Source organism: Corvus cornix, chromosome 20 (assembly GCF_000738735.6).
Source record: "Corvus cornix cornix isolate S_Up_H32 chromosome 20, ASM73873v5, whole genome shotgun sequence".
In the NCBI taxonomy this organism is placed as follows: domain Eukaryota; kingdom Metazoa; phylum Chordata; class Aves; order Passeriformes; family Corvidae; genus Corvus; species Corvus cornix.
The window spans coordinates 8,018,215-8,038,861 of NC_046349.1; the positions used below are offsets into that span (position 1 = coordinate 8,018,215).

The window sequence follows — 20,647 nt, forward strand, 5'->3', positions numbered from 1 at the left end:
GGTGCTCTGCTGATGTGGGGCTGGAACGGGACAATCCTTGCTGCCCCACGGCCCTGGTGGCTCCCCGGACTCTGCTGCGACCGCGGAGATGAGCAACTTCACCCCAAAAGCTGCTGGGGGAATTCCCAGTGACGAGGGTGGAAACAAGATATGACAAGGTGGGGCCAGGAGAGAAACCCCACAGTCGGGGCAGCACTGGTGGCTGACACAGAGTACCCGGGTGTCCCCAGGAGCTATTTCGGAGCTGAGAGCAGACAAACAAGCCGGGATAACAAAGCGGAGATTAAGGGACCCGTTTCCAGGCAGAGGGGTGTGATGAGAGGCTTCAAAACTGGCCTCAGAGGAGAAGAGTCTGACTTCCTCCAGCTGAAATTGTTCCCATGGCTCCTGAGGGCGTTTGTGGTGGGAACATGGGGACTCCGGCTGACACTGGGAAAGCCCAGCCACCAGTCAGGGAGTCACCGACACTTTCTGGGGAAGAGTGGGACGTGGACGGGAACCCCTCGGGCAGCCCGTGGGTGCAGCTTTCTGCTTGGGGTGGAGAGGGGGGCACGGGGAACCCCCGGAGGTGCCGGGACCCCAGCCCACCCCAGACTGCTCCGTGGGATGCAGCCACTGGGCCGGGTGTTCTCACCAACTCCTCACACCGGCAGGGAGATGGCAAAGTGGGGGATGTTGAGGTGGCCCAGGCAAGGAGCCGGGCATCCAGAGGATGCTCTCGATCCACGCCTGATGTCAGCCCCAGCAGCTGCGCCCACGTCCCCATGGCTCATCCCCACTTGAGAGTCCCTGTACCTTCCCCAGCAGCTGCGGTGGCGTCTCAGAAAGAGGAAGCGCCGCCCCCGGCATCCCCCCACCGTCATCCGGGGGCTATTTTGGGTCTGGAGGAAAGCGGAAGGCAGCACCGGGCGGGAGATGCCCTGCAGCACGCAGGGGCCAGTGGTGGATGGGGAAAGAGGAACCCCAATATTGCTCTGCACCCCTGTTCCCACCTGTGGGATGAGGAAAGAGGATCTGTCTCACCTGAAGCATAAAAGGTTTTGGGGGCGGGGGCACACAAAGGGGGCTTGGGTAGCTCCCAGGATGATTGCGGAGGATTGTCCAATGTGTGCAGCTCCCAGTCCTGCCTCTGTGCCCCAGAGGCAGGGTGCTGGTGCACACACCATTTTTTAATGATGGTTTTTCCTCTTAAAGGTGTGTTTTGCCATCAGTGCCCACGTAAATGTTATCCCATGTGGCTGCATGTGGGTGACCCAAGGATTGGTCAGGGATATAACCACGAGTGGGGGTTGACTCTAATGGGGAGATATGGATGGATGGAGGGATGGATGGATGGATGGATGGATGGATGGATGGATGGATGGATGTGCAGATGGACACAGGGACAGACAGATGGATGGACAGACAGGGTCCTGTTGCACCCACACTCTGCAGGAGGCCATCCAGCTGTGCTCCCTCCCCGTTGCACCCCCGGGTGATGCTGTCCCTGGTGTCAGCCCGAGGGGTGGGACATGCCGGGGGCTGAATGGGAACGGGGGACACTGCCATGGGGGGAGGACAGGCAGAGCCCAAGGCTGGCCGTGGGCCACCACCGCTGCCTCTGGGCGGTGATATCTCTGCCGAGCAGTGATAGTCCCACTGGCCGCCCCTCCTGCTCGGGGGATGCTCCGTTAACACCTCGCGCCTGGGAATCGCTGCGGGCCGGGAAAGGGCGATAGGGCTGTATCGGCCGGCGCAGGCTCGCTCCCCGCTCCACCGGGGCGGATGCCGCTGGCATAAGGAGCAGGAGCCCGGCCTGCTCCGCTGGGCCCCTTCCAGCCGCGGGGAGGAGCGGCGGGAGAGCAGAGCCCGGCGGCGGTGCACGGGCAGGGAGGGAATCTAGGTCAGGGCTTGCTTTAAAAGGGGGCACAGAGCCCAGAACGCGGCGGCTTCCAGCGAAGCCACGGAGCAGCGGCGCCTGCCCTAGCCCGGCGCAGACACCGGGAGCCGGCAGCTGAGGAATGTCAGTGCTCACCCGGAGCATCCCTATCCCGGGAGATGCGGTTGCCAAGGACGCCCACGGGTGCTGCTTCCCGTGTGCGTGGCCGTTCACGCAATTCCTTGCTTTGCTGGGAAACAGTGGCTTGTATTTTAGGCTCTGACAGGGTTGGAAAACAAGGTGGTGCCCGGGGACATGCGCTTTCCAGAGACACGGATGCCTGGGCACCAGGAGATGCCACCCGCCTCCTAAACGAGACCCGTCAAATGGCCCCTTCCTTCCCCTCCGCCTCCACACGGCTGGAAGGGCGTCAGCGAAGGGAACTCGCCCCAAGTCTGGCATTTCTGCATTCGGCAGCAAACGGCCAAAAAAAAAAGTCCCAACCGAGCGAAAATCCCGGTGGCAGCAAAAGGGGAACCGAGGGGATGTGGAGGGTGCAGGGCTGTGGCTGCCAGGACGAACAAACGCCTCCACAGACATTTTGCCCCCCAAATAACTGCCCAACCGCGCCAGAGCCCCAGCAGATCCGAAAACACAAAAGGGATTTTATTTTCCCCCTCTCCTCAAATTTAGGATTGCTCTGCACTTCCCAACAGCCTTCAAGGTCTTGGGATTGGGGAATGATTAAGTTGGCACCATGATGTATTTAATTAAAAGCCAGAGCCTGAAGGTAGAGGGAAATCAGCAGGGGATTTTTGGAGGGCAATCCCGTGAGGCACAGCCTGATCCCTGGCTGTTCAGGGAGGCTGGACTTGGCAGTGGGCTTTGTGCCTGGCAGAGCTGGCAGAGGCCACGGCAGTCCCTGTGAGCCGCAGCCCTCCTGGCTCCTCCTGACCTCTCAGGGCCAGATTTTCAGGAATCCAGGCTCTGGTGAGCTTGGAAAATTCCAGATTTTTCTCGTGGGCTCAGCATTCAGCCACTCCCTGGGTTTCCACTGAGCTCAGCTTCGAAATGAGATGTGCACCACGGCTCCAAACTTCTCAAGAACCCCTCAAAAAATCCCCCAATAAAAAGTTAAGCTGTTAAAGTGCTTCCTGTCCTTCCAGGACCAAGCAGGCGGATGGGGGTCATGTGCTGTGCTCCAGGAAGGGCATTTCCAGGAGCTCTCGTGGGTGCAAATCCTCTGCTCGGGTGGCCAAGGTGCTGATGGAAAGGGCTCTGACAAATTCCATTTCCCCATCTATATTCACTTCCCTTTTCATGCCTCATCCTGGGCAACCCGAAGAGACAGGGGAAAAGGTTCTGAAAATGAAACAAGGCCCCAACCCAGCGGGATTTTCAGGGAGGGGATTGCAAAACGGTTGGAAGCGGAGCAGCCCAGGGCTTCCCTGTGCTCTGGCGCAGATCTCAGACCCAGGTGGAATTGCAGGCTGTGCTGCCGGTGGGGCTTGCGCTTCCACTCCACTCCCAGCCCCTCCAAAGGGTACAGCAGATTGTCACTAGAGCAAATTGTCACCAAGCTCTGCCCGCAGCAGGGCGGGCCAGATCCCCCTCTCCTGCCACTGTTTCCCCTTTGATGTCACTGCAGGTGGCACCGCGAGAGAATCCGGTTTATGAGGCACATCTGGAGCGGGCAGCGGCCTGGTCCCGGCAGCTGCACACCGGGAGCGGGCTGGGGGTCCCTGTGACCGGGCACCCAGGGCGGGCTGGGGGTGCCGGGAAGGCTCCGGGCACCGCAGCCACTGCCGGACCTAACGGGAGCCCCAAACGCCGAAGGCGGGATGAGGAGACAGGCAGTGCGGCTCGTTACTGCGGTGAACGATCAGCTCTAATTAACGAGCTCGATGAGAGGCTGGGCCGGGGAGCGGAGCTCGGGGGTCGTACAGAGCGCCCGGGCCGTGGCAGGCAAGGAAATCCCCGGTGCCCTGTGCCGGCGCTGCCCCAAGGCCGCGGGGCTCCGTGCCGGTGCCGCCCGGTGTGTCGGGCCGTGCCCCATGTGCCGGTGCCCCGTGCCAGTGCTGCCCCCTGCCCTCCGGCCGCGCTCACGGCACCGCCGGCCCCGCCCGGCCGCGCTGACCCGTCCATGACGTCACCCCCGTGTCCGGTGCCGGGGGGGTGACACACGTGTCACCGTCACCGTGGCGACGCGGCCGTGACGCGCTGCGCCCGCGACCCTCCCCGGAACGGGCGGGCGGCGCGTGCTGAGCGCGTCACCGGGGGCGGCGGCGGCGGCGGCTGGACGGGCCCGGGGCGCCGCCATGGAGAGCGCGAACCAGGGTACGGGCTGGGGGCGAGCGGGGGCTGCGCTCCGGGCGTGGGGCGCCTGGTGGAGGGGGGGTCCCGGGCACGGGGGGGAGCCCGGGGACGGGGGCGCGGGAGCTGCCGCTGCCGTGATGGGGGACGCGGCCCCGGGAGGTGGGAGCGGCCCTGGGGATGGCGAGCGGCCCCGGGGATGGCGAGCGGCCGGGGATCGCTCCTTGGCGCCGCTTCCCCCGCTGGGCCCCGTCCCCACCCACGGTGCCGGGCACGGGAGCTGTGAGGCCGCGGAATGCCCGGTGCTGCTGCCGGTTCCGATCGATGCTCGTGGAGGAAACTCCACCGGAGGTTTCCCTTCCCGTCCTCGGCGCAGCCCCTTCCCGCAGCTCTGCCGCCCCCCCGCCCTGCTTTGCATAACGCGCCTCGCCTGCCGCTTGCTTATTTAGTGCCCTCTGCTCCTTGTCCGCGACAGATATCAACCTTAACTCTCCCAACAAAGGTCTGCTGGCGGATGCCATGACAGATGTTCCCGTGGATAACGCGGCCCGGGGCGCTGCGCCCGAGGGATTGACTCTGGCCGAGGAGGAGGAGCTGAGAGCCGAGCTCGCCAAGGTAAGGGGGGCTCGGTTTGGCAGCGTGTGCCTTGGTTGTGTTCTGCTGGGAAGGAACAAAGGGGAGCTACAGGGGTAGGACTGGGTTTTTTGTTGCTGGGGTTTGTTTTTTAGGTTTTTAATTTTGCAGTGCTACCTTTGGGTCTCTCAGCTAATTGTTAAAGTGCACAAAGCTGGCAGATACTTCAAACACTGCGGTGTGTTGTTTGCTCTTTCCCAGAACAGCCTAATTTAGAGCTCTAAGGAAATAAGTGGCTTTTGATGCCATGAGCTCAGTATAGGATTTTAGCTCCATGTGAAGCGAGAAAACACTTCAGGCAAATGCTAAGCAAAAGAAAGCCATTTTTCCGTAGGAAACTGAAACATTGGAGCACTTAATGTGCTTTTCTTCCTACCTTTTTCTCTTAAATATTTTTTACACTCTACAGACAACTGTTTTTGGTGCCCATATGCTTTCGAAGAGCTGAGGGTCTGTAATGTAACATCCTAAGGTTTGAGCACCTTCTGGGGTTTAAAGGTCAGGTTATCATTTCTGTCTGAAACGTGGCTGAAGGTAATTGCAGCTGCTTCTCTGTTGTCCTTTCCTTCATGTGAGAATCTTGTGGTGATTCTTTGACTTGCAGGTTTTGGCAGGGGAGGACTTTGCTGCTCTAGGTGGTCACGCAGGGCTTGCTGAGCTGCAGCTAAGGTAGAAATGAACTCACTCTGCCTGGAAACAGCTCCAGAGTGCTTTGAAAGTGTTGTAAGAAAGATCTCTGAGGAAAAACTCTTTGCTTTAATGACATCAGAGGAAAAGAATCATAGGATAAAATATTAGGTAATGAGGTTTGGCAACTGAATCATGTTTACTGTTGAAATTACAATACAAGGAATGGGTTCTGTTCATCTCAGTGTCACTAAGTCACCAGTTCAGTGACTTGTATGGAGGTGGAGTCTGAATGGCCTCCCATCCCAACACATGGGATGTATGTTGAGTTGAATAATTCTTTACCTGATGTTCTTCCCAATTGTTAAAAGTAATGTTAATGAAATGTTGCTAGTTTCGAGGGAGGTAAAAACTTGTTTTACTTTACGGTTTTTAACTAAACTGTGATTTAACACAAACCTCTGCCTCTCTCTAAGGTTGAAGAAGAAATTGGTACTCTCAGGCAAGTTCTGGCTGCCAAAGAGAGGCACTGTGGAGAGCTGAAGAGGAAGCTGGGTCTGACTCCCTTGGATGGGCTGAAGCAAAACCTGTCCAAAAGCTGGCACGATGTCCAAGTTTCCAACGCGTGAGTATTGCTTGTGATGCAGCTGTGTTTAACTAGGACTCTGTGTGACACTTCCCAGCACGGTATTCCAGAGCTCTTTGGAGTGGCTGGAGGCTTTTCCTCTGATGGATTTATAGAGTAAAAGACACTTAAAAAAAAATTATGTCTGTGTAAACTGGACTTTCATGTCTGTGATCCAGATAAATTGTTGCTCGATGCTCTTTCCTGTGGTGTTAGAGATCTGGATCACACTTACTGGTTCAGTTTGCCTATTTCTGCCTGCTCTTTGAGGCACAGGCAGCTCCTACCTTGTTCTGAACTCAGGCTCAAAGAGAAGTGCAAGCAGTTTCACAGCTTGTGCCAGTTCAGAAGCATTCCCTGGGTTGTATAGCCTGCACCTCCTAGGAGAAAAATCTGTGGTATTAGTGTGCTTCACCAGAGTCATCTTGTCCTAAATATGTGAAGTGAGACTGACTGTTCCTGAACAGGCATTAAAGGTATGGTCACTGCTGTGCTCGACAGTGCCAAAAGGAGGGTCCATGAGGTAAGTTTGTCCCTGCACTGGGTGTCAGGGACTCTGGGTGCCCATAGAGGCATCGTTCAGGCTAAAAAGTCTCCTGTAACTTAACTGGGGTTTGGAGTTATTGACAGCAATACTGCAGAGCAGATAATTGAGCTGTTCACTTGCTGTTTGTTCTTTCCCTTTTCCTTATCTTCCCTCCTCTGTCCCTGCCCCATTTCTGTTATTCCTTTGTCACTGGAATCTGTGTCATTGTCTTCTAAAAAATGAATATTAAAGTTATATTCATTAACACTTTCTGTTTCTAGTTATGTGAAAACATCTGAGAAACTTGGAGAGTGGAATGACAAAGTGACACAGTCTGACTTGTGAGTGCCTCGGGCTCCTCAGCATCACCTCCTTGTTCCTTGCTGCCTTCCCCGATTTGTGCTGCTCCTTGTTCTCCCAGGCATCAGGGCTTGCTTGGGAGCTGGAGGCATGGTGAAGCAGGGTTGTTACTTCCAGGATGTCTGGCTTCTAGCTATAAACATCCCTCAGTTGCAGAGGAGATGAGTAAATGTTACTGCCATCATCTCTGTCATGGTCTTGCTATTGCAGAAGAAAAATTCCAATCAGTTACCAGACCACAATTTATATATAAAAGAAGGAGGGGACAAAAACTTAACCACAATTTCCCTTCAGCTGGTAATTGGAGATTAGTCTGTTGTTATCAGGTGTCTTATTAGTAAACCTCTGTCTTTACTCTGAAACTATTTCTCTTCTCATCAGGAATGTGGTAGGAGTCAGTTTGGCTGTTGCCTTTCTGTATGGCCACCTGGGAGAGAAGTGGCCATACAGGTGCTTCCCTGTAGCTGGAATTAGTGGCTGTGCAGCTGCCAGTGTGTTCATGAGCTTCTGAGCCTGCTGCATTGATGTGTGACCCTTTTGCCAGTGTCAGCACTAGAAAGCCATGAATTTTAATCTTTGCTGTGTATCCGAGCAGGTGACAAATGCAGACAAAGAGCATCTGGCTACTTTTGCTTCTGGAATGTATTCTTTAATTATATTAGACCTCCATTGATGGTAGACACGAATCATTGATTCCTGCTGCATAGCTGAACCTCAGGAGCCCTTGAGTGTTTTCTGTGCCGAAGTTTCTCTCCCTTTGTCTTGTGTTGAAGGAGATAATTTAGCTAAGAGGAAGATGTGGATTGGGATCATCACATCATTAGGCAAGGTGGCACTGATCTAATTGGGGCAAATGAATTCTGGGTGATAAGTCCCCTCCTTTGAGAACCTGTGTGCTGTCTGAAGTGGGAGCAGCCACCTTCTGTAGTGTGTGTTTTCTGTACCTCCAGTGTTAGTTCTCACAACCCCTAAGGTACTGTTTTTTTGCAGAGTTGTGTAGAGAAACATGATTTCTAAAGATCAGAAAAACAAAAGTTTATTGTTTGTCTGGTTCATGCTGTATTGGTAAACTACAGCTTTGGGTGTGGCAATCTGATTTTTTTTGGCCTTAAGCTCAGTTCACTGCTCTGTGCTTTTGCTACAGACCAGCAAGAGAAGATGTAGGAAGGGAGCAGAAGATGCAAAGTCTTTCATTTCTTGACACCTTTTAAACTGCAGGCTTTGTTTCTTTGTGCTCAGGGTTTGAACACGCTTAAACAAAAGAAACTGGGGCTTAGGTGTCTCCCTGCATCTCAAACAGCTCTTTTCCTTTTGGCTGTACCAAAGAGGCTGAAGCTGTTGTCAGAGAAATAAAGCCTCTGATACTGTAAGTGTAAAGAGTCAATAGTAATGTGTAAAGTGTCAGAAGAAGCATCTGTAGTGAATCTTGGAGCTGTCTCTAACCTCAGTTGTGTTTGTAGATATCTTTCAGCCAGCAGCACACTGGAGGACTGGAATGAAAAATTAACTCAATCAGAAGCGTGAGTGTCTTAACCTTCAGCCTTAACAAATGCTTTCTTCTGACAGCTTGCTGCCACTAATTGTGCTGTGCCCCTGCTCCCCGTCCCCTGCTTTCACTAGATCTACTTGGACATTTATCTTTCTTAGCTTTTACTTTTTTAACCCAATAAATGCCTCTGCTGGGAGAGGGATCTTTTCCTCAGGTCAGTATCCAAGTGATTCTCTGTAAATGCCTGCCTGCTCTCAGGAGCTGACTGAAACCCCTGGGTAGCTGAGACCTGTGTGCTGCACATTACACCTTTAGCTGAGAAGTGTAATAGCCAGACTGACTTTCTTGTTACCCCAACATGCTCTGCAGGGAGCAGGAGCTTTCCTTTCTGCTGTGGTACCTGATGAAAATAGAGCTGGGCAGCTTCCTGTCACATTGGGGCCACAAATAGACTCAAACAGCTTAAACCTCACAGCTGTTCTACTCCAGTTGTTTAATGCAAATCTCCCTTAGATGTGCTTTTACTAAATGCCTGAAATTAAATTCTCTTCTGGACTAAATTATGGAAGGATTTTATGGAAGTTGGCCTTTGTCCTTCTCACTGCGCCTTTCCCACAGTATGTAGGGCAATCCCTTACAGTGCTGCAGTGGGAGCAGGTAGATTGTGTCGTTGTTTTCAGAGCTGATTTCAACTGTGGGAAGGTAGGTCTTAGGTGTGAGCCAGCTTTCCTGTTCTCTGGAGTGGGTATGTGATGCAGTCCTTGGAGCTGGCTGGTTATCAGCAGCATGTGTGAATGCACGGTTTTCTTCATAACACGGGTGAAAGAGGAGCAGAGATAAAATGTAGGAGTAGCAGATAAAACTTGGAAGTATGCAGGTCTACTTTCAACTGTGTTCTCTAGATTAAGAAGCTGTAAACTGTCACTATTTCACTTGCTAAATAGAGTGACCTTGGTTTTTGTGCTTGCTGACAGTGACTGACTCCAGTGGTGTTTAATCAGAGTCCCTCCCTGGGTGTGCCTGCTAGAGTAGAAAACTTCTGGTTCTGTCTGTTTCCTTGTACTTCATAAGCACCAGAAATGTGGCGGAAATGTGCTTTTCATGGAGCACTTAGGGCCTGAAGAGCTGTGGCACCTTAGCTTTCCTGCTTGCTTTGGCACTGGACAGAGTGACAGTTGGTGCTGGCAAGGTCGAGACTGATTGAAATAGAGATGTGAGGGGCATTGAAAGATTCCAGCAACGTTTCAGAAATCAATCAGAATTTCTACGTCTCTCTCTTAAGTTCAGTGAGTGCAAAGAGGCAAGTTCAAGAAGTCCAAGGGTGAGGTTTTGGGTTTTTTTAATGCAAATGCATTGTCTTTTCTGTTTCAGAGCTGCTCTGCTCCCTAGCTAACAAGGCTCTTGAGTGAATTGGGAGTGGACCTGACTCCTGACCTTATGGTGCTTTTGTGTGCTGTGGAATTTCCTGGTGTTTGCCATTCCTGGCCACAGACTTTTCCTCTGCAAGCAATACATAAACAGGGCAGAACCCACCCCAGTCTGTTCCTAGATCCACTTTCACTGTAACCAGAGTGTGAGGTGACTGACACGGTTTGTGTCTTTAGCCAGACAGCTCAAATGGTGATTGCTGGATAAAAGCAAGTGAGTGGAAGCTGGTGTTAATGGATAAAGGAGGATTTGAGGGTGCAGATTTCACTCCTTCCTGTCAGGGTTTATAGGAGAGAGATGCAGTGAAATGTTGGAATACCACAGGATGAACAGCACAGGGCAGAGATCATCTCTGTGGCTTCTGCTGCAGCCAATTGCCTGTGAGTAAAGTGGGGTATTAGCCAGAGCTTATATTTATTACTCTCAGATTTGGATTATTCCATTGTGCTTTGTGCTGGGGCTAAGGGAAGAAAGCAAGTGCTTGTGAATTTACATGGAAAACCAGGCTGTGGCACTTGCAGGAGAAGAGTTGCAACTTCTAGGTCAGGGCTGGGTGTAGTTAAGTTGCATTAAAGTCTTGTATAAGCTGATCCCTGGCTGTCACAGCTGTAGCTCCACATGTGTGTCTGGTGGCAGTTCTGGGTTACAGAGCTGCTCATCTCCCTGTGCTTGCCTGGCTCTGCCTCCTGCCTGGCAGCAGTGAGGTGTGTATGTGTGTCTGGGAGCTGTGGGTGCAGGGCTGGGCTGGCCATCTGATCCAGCTGCTGCTTTTTTGTGCTTCCAAGTTTATATTTAATCCAGATCGTTCCCTTGATCTAGATTGCTGTGCCAGCACAAGCAGTTGTGCTGGAGGAAGGAGCACACTCAGGCAGAAGCAGCAGCACCTGAGTGCTTGTTCTTCAGTTACAGTAAAAATTCTCCTGTCAGGTGTGGAAAACACAACTGGAAAATCTCTGGCCTTTATCTGCTGAAGCTGGGCATAATACCTGGAATTTTGCAGTGTGAATGGCACGATGGTGTCCTTTGAGGCTGTAAACCATTCTTCAGTGCTGAGCTCTGAGTGCCAAGCAGACCTAGAGTCAGCACTGCATACTTTGGTGAGCACGAGGTTTTCGATATTTGTTAGGCAGCTGTAAATCAAATCCCATGACAGGGCTCAGCCAGGGAGGAGCCTGGCTGCTGAAGGCAGGGATTGAGATCCTCCTCAAGCACCGTGGTTGCACTAGGAAGGCAATCCCTGTGTGAGATCAAGCAGCCTTGGTGCTGATCAGTTCACTCCTAAATTGTGCTGAGGTGCAGAAGATTGTGCTGTGCAGAGGCAACGTTGAGGCCTTGCTGTTGGGGCACGCTCAGGTTTTTCTGGAACTGTTGACTTCAAGAAGAATTGGTCTGAAAAATGTGTAGGTTATAGAGAATTTTCTTTCGGGAGCAAGAAGAGAGAAGGAAAAACTGATGCAGTTTTCCCCTGTTCTGCCTAAGTCTTGTGTATATTCATGATTCAGAAATACTTGGCTGTGGTATTAAAAAAAAAATACTGAACAAACCAACATGTTGTAATTGGAATTGCTCAAGTCCAGTTGGGTGCTGTGGTGCTGTCCATGCACTTCTGCCTAGAGAGAAGGAGATGTGAGTAAGTCATCTGTCACCATGGTGTTTGTAGCCAGGGGAGCTCAGGCATGAGAGAACATTAGGCTGTTTATAATGCCCTTCTCCTAAATGTCCTCACCAGGCAAAAAAATAATCTCAAGCTGAAATACTTGGAATAAGAAAAGCTTAAAATATTGAACTTGTTTTTAGCCTGAGTCTTTTCTTTGTAGTCTGAAGAATAACATAAATCTAGATGTTAATCATCAACTGTAGAATAGTTCAGAGAGAACGAATTAATGAAAGTGACACAAAGAATCTTTGTTCTTGAGATTAGTCTCATCTGAAGGAAACAAAGATTCTCAAGTGTTTCCAGCTCAGGTAGAAATTCAAATAATCAGCTGACAAATAAAAGCTGACTTCTTACCTATTGTGGTTAATGGTAACTGATAGGAAACTTCTCTACCAGTTTATTTCTAAGCTGCTGCTGTAGAGCTAATGCCAATTCCTGCATTTCTTTTCTGTTTGGTGATGATGGTCTTGCTTCTTGCCTCTTTCCTCCAAAACATAACACCACAACAAATGCTATGGCTTCCTCAAGGCTGCAAGGATAGTATGGAATGGGTTCCTGGATTTATTTTCTCCAGGACACCAAAAGATGGTTGCAGAGCGATTAGGCTACAGTGCTGTGGTGTTAGACCTTCCATGTGGAAAATTGGTTTTGCTTTGGTTTTTAGCAGATGTTTGTTAGATTTAAGAACATATGATCAAAACTGTAAGGTGAGTGTATGGAAAGGTTAATCCTATACTTCCTGCTTTTGTAAAACTTCAAATATTTGAATATATGCAAATCTGGAAGTGGCTCTTTCAGTGAAGTCAGTGCAGCTCACTAACCCAGCTTCTTTCCTTTAATATGGGGTCCTTTTTCAAAATGGGGGGGACACTTTTGGATCCAACCTGTTAGTTCAATTTATGATTTTTTTCCATGTAGTTATAAGAAGACCCAGGAAACCCTTTCCCAGGCGGGACAGAAGACTTCAGCAGCCCTTTCCAATGTAGGTTCTGTTATCAGCAGGAAGCTCGGTGACATGAGGTAAGATTTCTGGTTTGCACTCTGGTGCTTTGATCTTGGTTTCAAACAGGAATGGGACTTTAGACAATAACTAGGCTTTATTCCATTTTTCTGTTTAGTTGGCAGCACGTTGCTGTTGATGGACTGCCACCTTCTGTGTGGCCCCATGCACTGTAGTTTAGGACAGATTAAGCATTTACTGAAGATTTACTGAGGGGATAAGCCTGTTCTAAGGCATTTAAATTTGGTTTGGTTTAGGAGAACTGACCAAACATTTTTAGCAGCCTTCTCCCTTTTACTGTCATGTGGATTCACTGCAGCTTTTATGTCATATGTAAGAAACTAGAATTAAAATTTCCCTTTTCCATTCCTTACTGGATTATGGAGGTGTGTTTCCTCAGTGTAACTGCTTTGGATTAGAGAGGGGTCATCCCTTCTGTGCTCTGTTCTGATTAAAAACAGAAAGGGCAAAGTCTGTTTGCTGCATTCCATGTGGTTTCAAGCCCCGGGTGTTGACATTCCATGGAGAAGGGCAGTATGTCTTCCAGGCACAGTTATGTCATGTTGGTTGGAAAATAGCAATTGATTCAGAAGATTATGACAACACTGACAATTTGTTCTGTGGTTGGGGTTATCTCCATTCCTTAAGTAGACGACCACTGAAATAATTGCAAATATAAACCTCTCCAAACTGGCAAGAGGCACAGGTTCTCCTGGCTGAGGTTCTTGCTCTGTGAGTTTCTCAGCTGTACAGAGCTCAAGGTTAGAATTGGTGATTTACCTGCTCAGAACTTTAAGCTAAAGATTTCTTCCCCACTGATGGTAACATCCACTTTTTTCATGCAGAATCCCTTGACCATGTTTTTCTTGGAATTGAGAGCTAGTTCTGGATGTACAGCCTGTCTAGGTTACTAAGGGAGGATTTTTAGAGCTTGTATTTAATGTGCTGTCTCAGACCTTGGATTGAATGGGTAGCTGTCGTTCTTTGTAGGGAATTTCCTATTCCACTGTGGCTGGGAGTATCCAAGTGGTAAGAACTTGTTGGCCTCTGATCACATAGTGCTGATTTATTCTGATTCTGTCCTCAGTGAGCTAGTTACTGTGTTCCTGGAGGGTATTTTTTGGTGTTTTCAGTAGCTCACATCTCTGAATTTGGCAGAGGACTAGCTGGCTTCCTACCCTTTCCAGCATTCAAGTTGTAACTTTTCTTTCCTGGAAACTCCCTAGTCTGCTGGAAAAAGAGACTTTCATGTAATCACAGCAGATTACAGCTACTGGCACAAGATGTGGTGGGAACACATTTTGCCAAACTGATAAGTGAATTTGGGGCCTGGTTTCTGCAGTCTGGCCAGGCTGTTGCAGCAAAGGAATGGGAACTGTGCTTTTTTTGGGACCACACGGGGAACTCCTGAACCAGGGTTGCCACTGGCAGAAGCTGTTTTGACAGGCTTGCTCCTGCCTGTTGTTTTTTTAGCTGGGAGAATGCAGGTCATGCAGCTGCCAAAATGTTTGTGCCATCCCAGGAGCAGGCGATGGAGAGAGGGGATACTGGGGTGCTCTCCTGGTGGCAGAGCTGGCCTGGCACAGTCACTGTGACAACTGGCCATGTAATCAACTGGCCCAGGCACGAGGCAGGCCTTTGCAGCAATGGTTTTGCTCAGCTTCAACATCTGCATTCCTTTTTATAGCTAATACCTTGGGTGAGGTGTTATGAAATAGAGGCAGCTTCTGTCTTATCACCTGGGAATCCCTGCCAAAGTTATTTCAGCAGGATTTGTATATGTGGCCCTGTGGGGGAACACAGTAATGATTTTTTTAAAGACTTTCAGTTTTTCTCTGCATATATAAACAGACTTCGATCTCCTGTGCTGCATCCAAGTCTTCCTATTTCTGATTCTGAAGAAGGTTTAACTCTGAGCATAAGGTTTTGCAGGAACTGTCCCACTTTTCACCCTTGCCAGGTGAACTCTGGTGTTCTGATATGTGATCAGAGCTGATGAGGAGTGAAGTCTGTTGTATTGCTGTGATCACTGCTCTGAACGAGTGGGATGATCTCTGTTCCCAGAGAAATCTCTGTTACAGGCCTTGTAGGCTACACTGACCTCCATTACTGTACTCTGTTATTTTTCTTTCTTCCACTACAAATTCACTTGTAAAGCGAGTTTATTTTCCAGCACTGGAAGTGTTGAGATAACAGAGGGGATTTCCTTGTTTAGTCAGCCTTCACCGGTTGATAGATGCAAGGAAGGCGTGATGAATGGGACAGAGCCTCCACACACTGAGGGCGTGGGCCTAATTCCATTAAAAATGCTTGGACCAAATTGCTTTTAAATACAAGTAACATGTTAAATCTTTAGACTTGTTGTATTCTGGTCAAAATAATTTTGGTGTGTGGATTTTAACCTTGGGAAGTTAATGCTGTAACCGTGTGCTTGCTGCATTAATGCTCTACTGGATTACTCTGAGGGGAGGAAACGTACCTTAGTGGGTGGGATATTTTAAAGTCTTGGCCTGTTCAGATGTCTCTGTTATCTCCACCTACAGTTAAAAAGTAAATTGGCTTTTAGACATTCTGTTCCTGCATTTTACTGATCCCAGTAAACTGCAGACTTTGAAGTGTTTTCTTTTTGTTGCCTTGTGGGTTTGTCCACCTGTGCACTTCATGGTGTCTGATGAAGTTTGCTGCTGTACATAATGCTACAAGCAAATTCATTATGAAATGTTAGCCTGAACCCGAAGTGCCTGCAGATTCTGGAATTTAGGTAAACTTTCAATCCTTATGGAAGGAGGAAAAGGGTTACTGCTAGGTCCAGGCCAAGATACTGAACAAGAAACCAGTGCTTGTGGTATTCTGTATGGAGCAGCATGGTGCATGGATGTGTTATCTGTGTTGTTCTCCTTTACGCAAGAGTAAGTAGAAAGTTAATTTATTCACATGCAAAGGCAGCATTTCAAGGATCTGCCCTGCCAAAGAGCTGACTTGGATATATGGGGAAATGAAACCACAGAGCCCAACATCTTTGCTCTGGCTGTTAGGAAAAGCCCTTGTACTCGTTGCCAAGTACTTCACATCCAGCTTGCCATGACTGCTTCCTGCTGCAGAGACAAAAATTATATTTAAGTGGAATAAAACACTGCTCTGGCAGGAGAAGCTCCTTTAGAGCATCCTGGTAATCTTCCTAATAGAAGTAGGAAACCTCAGTCTGTTGTTTCAGACTGCTGAGATGCTACTGTATTGCAAAATCCCAGCCTAAAAATGGGCAACCAAGTTACAGGGTAAACATGATACCTTTAATCTTATCTTTATTAGCCTGCAATGCATTTGTTGTTTGAGCTGTAACTTTGAGATTTGCAGGCTTGGCAAGATAACGTGCAGGTATCCATTGCAGGTTGCCCTTACACAAGTCCTCACCGGAAGTCTGAGCAATGCTGTCTTTGTGTGAGAGACCACGGGGGAAATGAGGGAAGGAGGTATCTCTAGCAATATAGCTGGTGCTTTGTAAAACCTTCAGTTTAGAAAAAAATGCTTAAAAAACCCATGGGAAAGCAATGGATGGGGGTAGGTAAAATGTTTTGGTTTGCTGTTGCACATCTACTCCTTCCCCTCCCCAGCTGGGTTCTAAGTTGATGTAGGTGGTGTTATTGCTCTTAGGGAAACAGCTTGTCTGGAGTTAATGAAAAGCATTTTTTTTGCTTGCTCCTGTGATTTATTTTGAGAGGCTTCCTCCTGGGTAGTTGACTTTGCTGTCCCATGATTTTGTGACCGTGTCCCTGCATTTGGTGTTTAACTCTGCACAAGTTTCTGACCGTTTCTTCCTTTTTCTCTCTGCTGCCTGTGGCCTCTCCCAGGGCTCACTCCATCTCACATTCCCTTAGGTAAGATACTGTTCAAGGCTCTAAAAGAGCATTTGTTTCTGTGCCAGGCCCTTGCAGACTTTAAAGGGGAAGCTGGTTATTTAAGCCTTACCTAAACTCTTGACACAGATTGAGAAATCTACAACAAACCAATGCCCTGGGATTGACTTTTGTATCACAGTTGCAGTTAAATATTGGCCATCCTGTGTCTGGAAAACTAATTCTGGGCTGCAGCTGTTCAATAAGGGGAGAGAGGGCTGGCTCCTACCACTTGGGTTGTCCACAGCAGCCTGTGTGTGGACAGGGAGTGCTTCAGACCCGGGGTTAGGCTGCTTTTGCAGAGTGTCAAATTGTCATTAACTTTTTCCTCCTTGTCCCGAATGCTTCCGAGCAGCGGCTACTCCATCCGCCACTCGATAAGTATGCCAGCCATGAGGTAATGTAGCACATGCCTGTGTATCCTGAGTGGGGCTGGGGGGAGGACAGCTGCCTCCATCACTGCTGGAGGGTTTGTTCTGACTTGTGCAACCGGCTCCTTTCTCAAGCAGGCCCCTCTCCAAGCATGGATTAACCACAGCCTGCAGTTTGACTGCTTAAAGGGTTTTTTAATATCTCTTAAGGTCATTAGCACTTGTCTTTTCTTGGACTAAGTGCAGTGTTGCACCTCTACCAAAGTTTGGTTGAAGCTTGCAGCTTTCAGAGGTCCCTGAAGGGCAGGATTACAGTTCTGTCACAATGTATGGCACAGCCATTGCTGATACCACGGTGAATCCTAACGGGAACCCTCTCCTCGGCCTTCCCTCAGGGTGCCTTGCAGGAGAAGTGACTGCCAGGGCTGGACAAGGCCCACAGAACTCTCTGTTCATCCTCTTTCCAGATCAGTGGAGGTTATTTTATGGCTGCAAATCTAAAGCAATTCCTTGGAACAAAAATAACTGAGATGAGGCGAGTCATCTCCCAGCCCCAGCGCTCCCACAGCCTGGCCTGGGGAAGCAGCTCTATGAGTAATTGCCTGGTCTGGCAGCTCAGTACAGAGCACTCCCTGAAATCCTTTGCCAGTGAAGCAGCTTGTTGGGTTGTCAAACAACTGACCTGGTTTTCTTTGCTAGAAATATGAAATGCTCTGATTAATTCATTACCTGTGATTTTCATGAGCATTTTCTGATGCAAATGATCACCCCTGTAGAAATAAAGCTGCTGATAGGTGCAGTTACGTGGCCCTTGCCCTTTCTCCCCATGGGATGTGATACAGGAAACCGAAGCCTTTGTTTTCTCAGCTTTCCTTTCCACTATTTAAAACAAAATGTTTTCAGTTGGAAGTTTTTTAAAGCTAAGAGCTGGTTTCTTCTCTACTTACTGTGCCTTGATTCCCCAGTGAACTAGGGCTTGTTTCCCTCAACATTTTAGCTTGAGCAATTGAATAGATTGCACGTGGTGTAAATGTTTTCCTTCAGAGTTTAGATGTGGTGTTCTTGCCTGGTGTGCCTGAGAGATTTGTGCCAAAGGCTGTGAGGAGCTGGAAGTGTTCTGGGTGATGGTGTCACTGCAGGGGAACAGCCACAGAGCCCAGTCACACTGTGCCATTTGATATGGTTAAGAACTAACTTGTCTTGATTTGTTGTTTCTTTCTCCCCTCTTCTTTCTTCAAGGAATTCTGCAACCTTCAAGTCCTTTGAAGATAGAGTTGGGACCATAAAGGTAACAGTCTGCTTTGTCGTGTAAACACAGCGTGTGAAGCCTTGTGCAGAAACTTTAATTTCTGCAATGTTTTTCTTGTAGACTAGTATTCGGGCAAATGGCCTCTCAGATATGTGAAGTCTTGGCTACAGTAGGTGACCTCGACAAGGGGGAATTGACTTGGTATTCCCAGTGCTGCTTTCTTGTTGTCCTCACTCTCTTCTCTCCTTCCAGTCCCGAGTGGTGGGCAGCAGGGAAAACAGCACTGACGGCCTCCACTCCCCCTCTGGAGCTGGGGACAAGCCTCCACAAGACAACGCTCCCTTCTAGACCTGGATGTGTCTTTGCACGGCTGTGCACAACTGGAAGAGCCCCCTCCCTCCCAAACCTTCACCACAGCAACAACATGCGAATCCAAGAAGGGGCTGAGAGCCAGTCAGGAGAGATCCATCCTTCATTCATAGACACTGCTGCTGGATCCAAGTCAAATAAAGAGAATGCAAAGTTTTGTACACAAATAATATTTTACACTAAAGTTTGTAGATTAAATGTATCACTGCTGTCCTTTTGGGAGAGCGTGTAAGCTGGAGTTTCCTTAAAGTAGCTCAGAAATGCCACTGCCGTAGATGAGAACAGTTTTCCCGTGTCTGACAGAGCTTGGAGCAGATACATAGCCCTGAGCAGCATGAGGAGGGCAGTAACTGGAGAAGCCAAGTGCATGGGTACCTTAGCTTCAGCTTCTGGCTCTGTTCTCTGTGTGGGCTACTCTGGAGCTTGCAGGCTTCTCCTGTTACTGTTTTCTCTGGCTCTCATTGGAGCTGTCGGGTAAATGGTAAACAGTTGGGTTTTTTCCTGGGCTCCTAAAAGGTAAACTTCACTTAGCAGCTGCCTCGTTGTTACACTAATGCTCTAGCTTTAACAAAACTAAGAATCTTTATTTTTAAATGCAATGAACTTTAAAGAAATAAAGCTTAAAAACAAACAAACAAAAAGCTTTGGCATCATATTAGGGCGATGCTCCCTTGGACTCTGAAGCTGAATTGCAAGCCTTACATCACCTTACGCTTTACTTGTTTATGATTTATTTTCTGTAGAGAAGACTGCAAGGGTTCTAAAGCTGGTTGTTGAGCACTGGAGTTTTGCATCATGCAGTCATAGCAGCATGTTTATAAAGCCAGTTCTTGTGTTAAATTCAGTGGTGCACTCTGTTTCCCGAGTGTATGAAACTTGCTTCTCCCTTCTCAGCTTATCCCTTTGTTTTGGAGGAGGAATTTCTGAAGGCTGGAATATGGATACCATTGGAGGGACTCTGCTCTGCTCTCCGAGGGCTCCTCCAGCTGGTACATCTGGCTGTGACTGGATGGGTTTCTAAGTTGAAAGCCCCAGCTCTAATTTTGTTTTACAAAACTGGCAGAGAGTCATGGCGCTCACCCAGTCCCTCCAGGGGCTGGATGTTTTGCTCTTTTGATGTCCAACTTCATTGCTCAGGAGCTGACAAATTCCAAGTTTTCTTCTAGAGGCCTGATCTTATTCTAGGCAAGGTGCCTCCACGTAGAAATACCTAGAGTGAGCAATTCTGTGCCTTAGAGGCGAAGTGGGACTTACTCAGGTCTTTAAACTTATGTACATATCTGGGTAGTTTTTAGTGGTTTCACCCCGGAGGGACTGAACTGCCTCTGATCCTTTAGAGAAGCAAGTTTTGACACTGATTTGATTAATCTCCATTTCCCCCACCCCTGCTCCCCTCCCTCTGCAGACCTGGGGACATGGGATGAGATGTTAGTGGGCAGATGTACTAGGCCGTAGGTAGAGTGTAGAGTGTCGTTCACAGGCACTCTTCGTTTGACTGGAACTGGCCTCCCTGTGAGGAACAGAGCCAGTGAAATGGAGACTGCAGGAGCTTGGGTATGGAACTGTTTCTCTTTAAGATAAAGACTGATGAAACTTGTCAATAAAGGATTCCTTTGGGAGAAAATGGGGTGAATGTCTTTGTCTTGTTCTGTCTAACAGCACTGAAATCCTCTCTTGGGTGCACGTTACAAACTCGTCAGGTAAATATCAACTGCCTGCAGCAGTGTGAGGTGAGAAGCAACGGAAATATTCCATCCTATCCCTGTAGCTTCTTGTCTGCTGGCTCTCTGGATGCTCTCTCATGAAGGAATGTACTAAATAATATTTACAGTCTGATATTTCCTTTCCAAGATGCTGGACACTGTTCCCAAGCTGGTTCCCGAGCTGTGCCTGTGCTCGGGGCTGGGTAGCTGCAAACTCCATCGCTGGGGCTGCAGGTGAACTCCAAACTTCCTCACGCTGTTTTCCTGATCTGGGAGCGTGGGACTGCAGTCCTGGCAGTGACCTTGGCAGTGGGAGCTGAGGCGGGAGAAACTTCTAATGTGGAAAAGCTGCAGCTGTGGTGCTGGTGTGGCTTGGCAGCATGAATCAGTCGCCTCCATGGAAGCTCTGGCAGTCAAACAGCACGGCACGGGGGGAGCCATGGATGGATGGCTGGAGCTGGGAGCTGCTGGCTCCAAGTTTAAAAGGGCAGTGCAGAGCAGGCAAATAGGTTATGGAGAGGCCAGCAGACATCCTCAGTGTGCTGT

The 20,647-nt window shown here is 49.2% G+C and overlaps 1 protein-coding gene across 14 annotated transcripts; it reads left to right on the plus strand.

The window, feature by feature from the left end:
• Positions 1 to 4,102: 4,102 nt before the first annotated feature.
• Positions 4,103 to 20,026, plus strand: TPD52L2 (TPD52 like 2). 14 transcript variants are annotated; one of them, XM_039563337.1, is made up of 12 exons: positions 4,103 to 4,195; positions 4,647 to 4,786; positions 5,908 to 6,056; positions 6,864 to 6,923; positions 8,403 to 8,462; positions 12,435 to 12,536; positions 13,507 to 13,545; positions 16,365 to 16,391; positions 16,765 to 16,806; positions 18,020 to 18,068; positions 18,150 to 18,198; positions 18,282 to 18,373. In XM_039563337.1, the coding sequence occupies exons 1-11, from the start codon at positions 4,177 to 4,179 to the stop codon at positions 18,183 to 18,185; spliced, it is 723 nt and encodes a 240-aa protein (XP_039419271.1). In that variant the 5' UTR covers positions 4,103 to 4,176; the 3' UTR covers positions 18,186 to 18,198; positions 18,282 to 18,373. The 14 variants fall into 14 exon arrangements, with proteins under 14 accessions (XP_039419271.1, XP_039419267.1, XP_039419268.1 ...); XM_039563333.1 differs by lacking the exon at positions 18,150 to 18,198 and having other exon boundaries at positions 18,282 to 20,026; XM_039563334.1 differs by lacking the exon at positions 18,150 to 18,198 and having other exon boundaries at positions 4,674 to 4,786; positions 18,282 to 20,026.
• Positions 20,027 to 20,647: the final 621 nt, after the last annotated feature.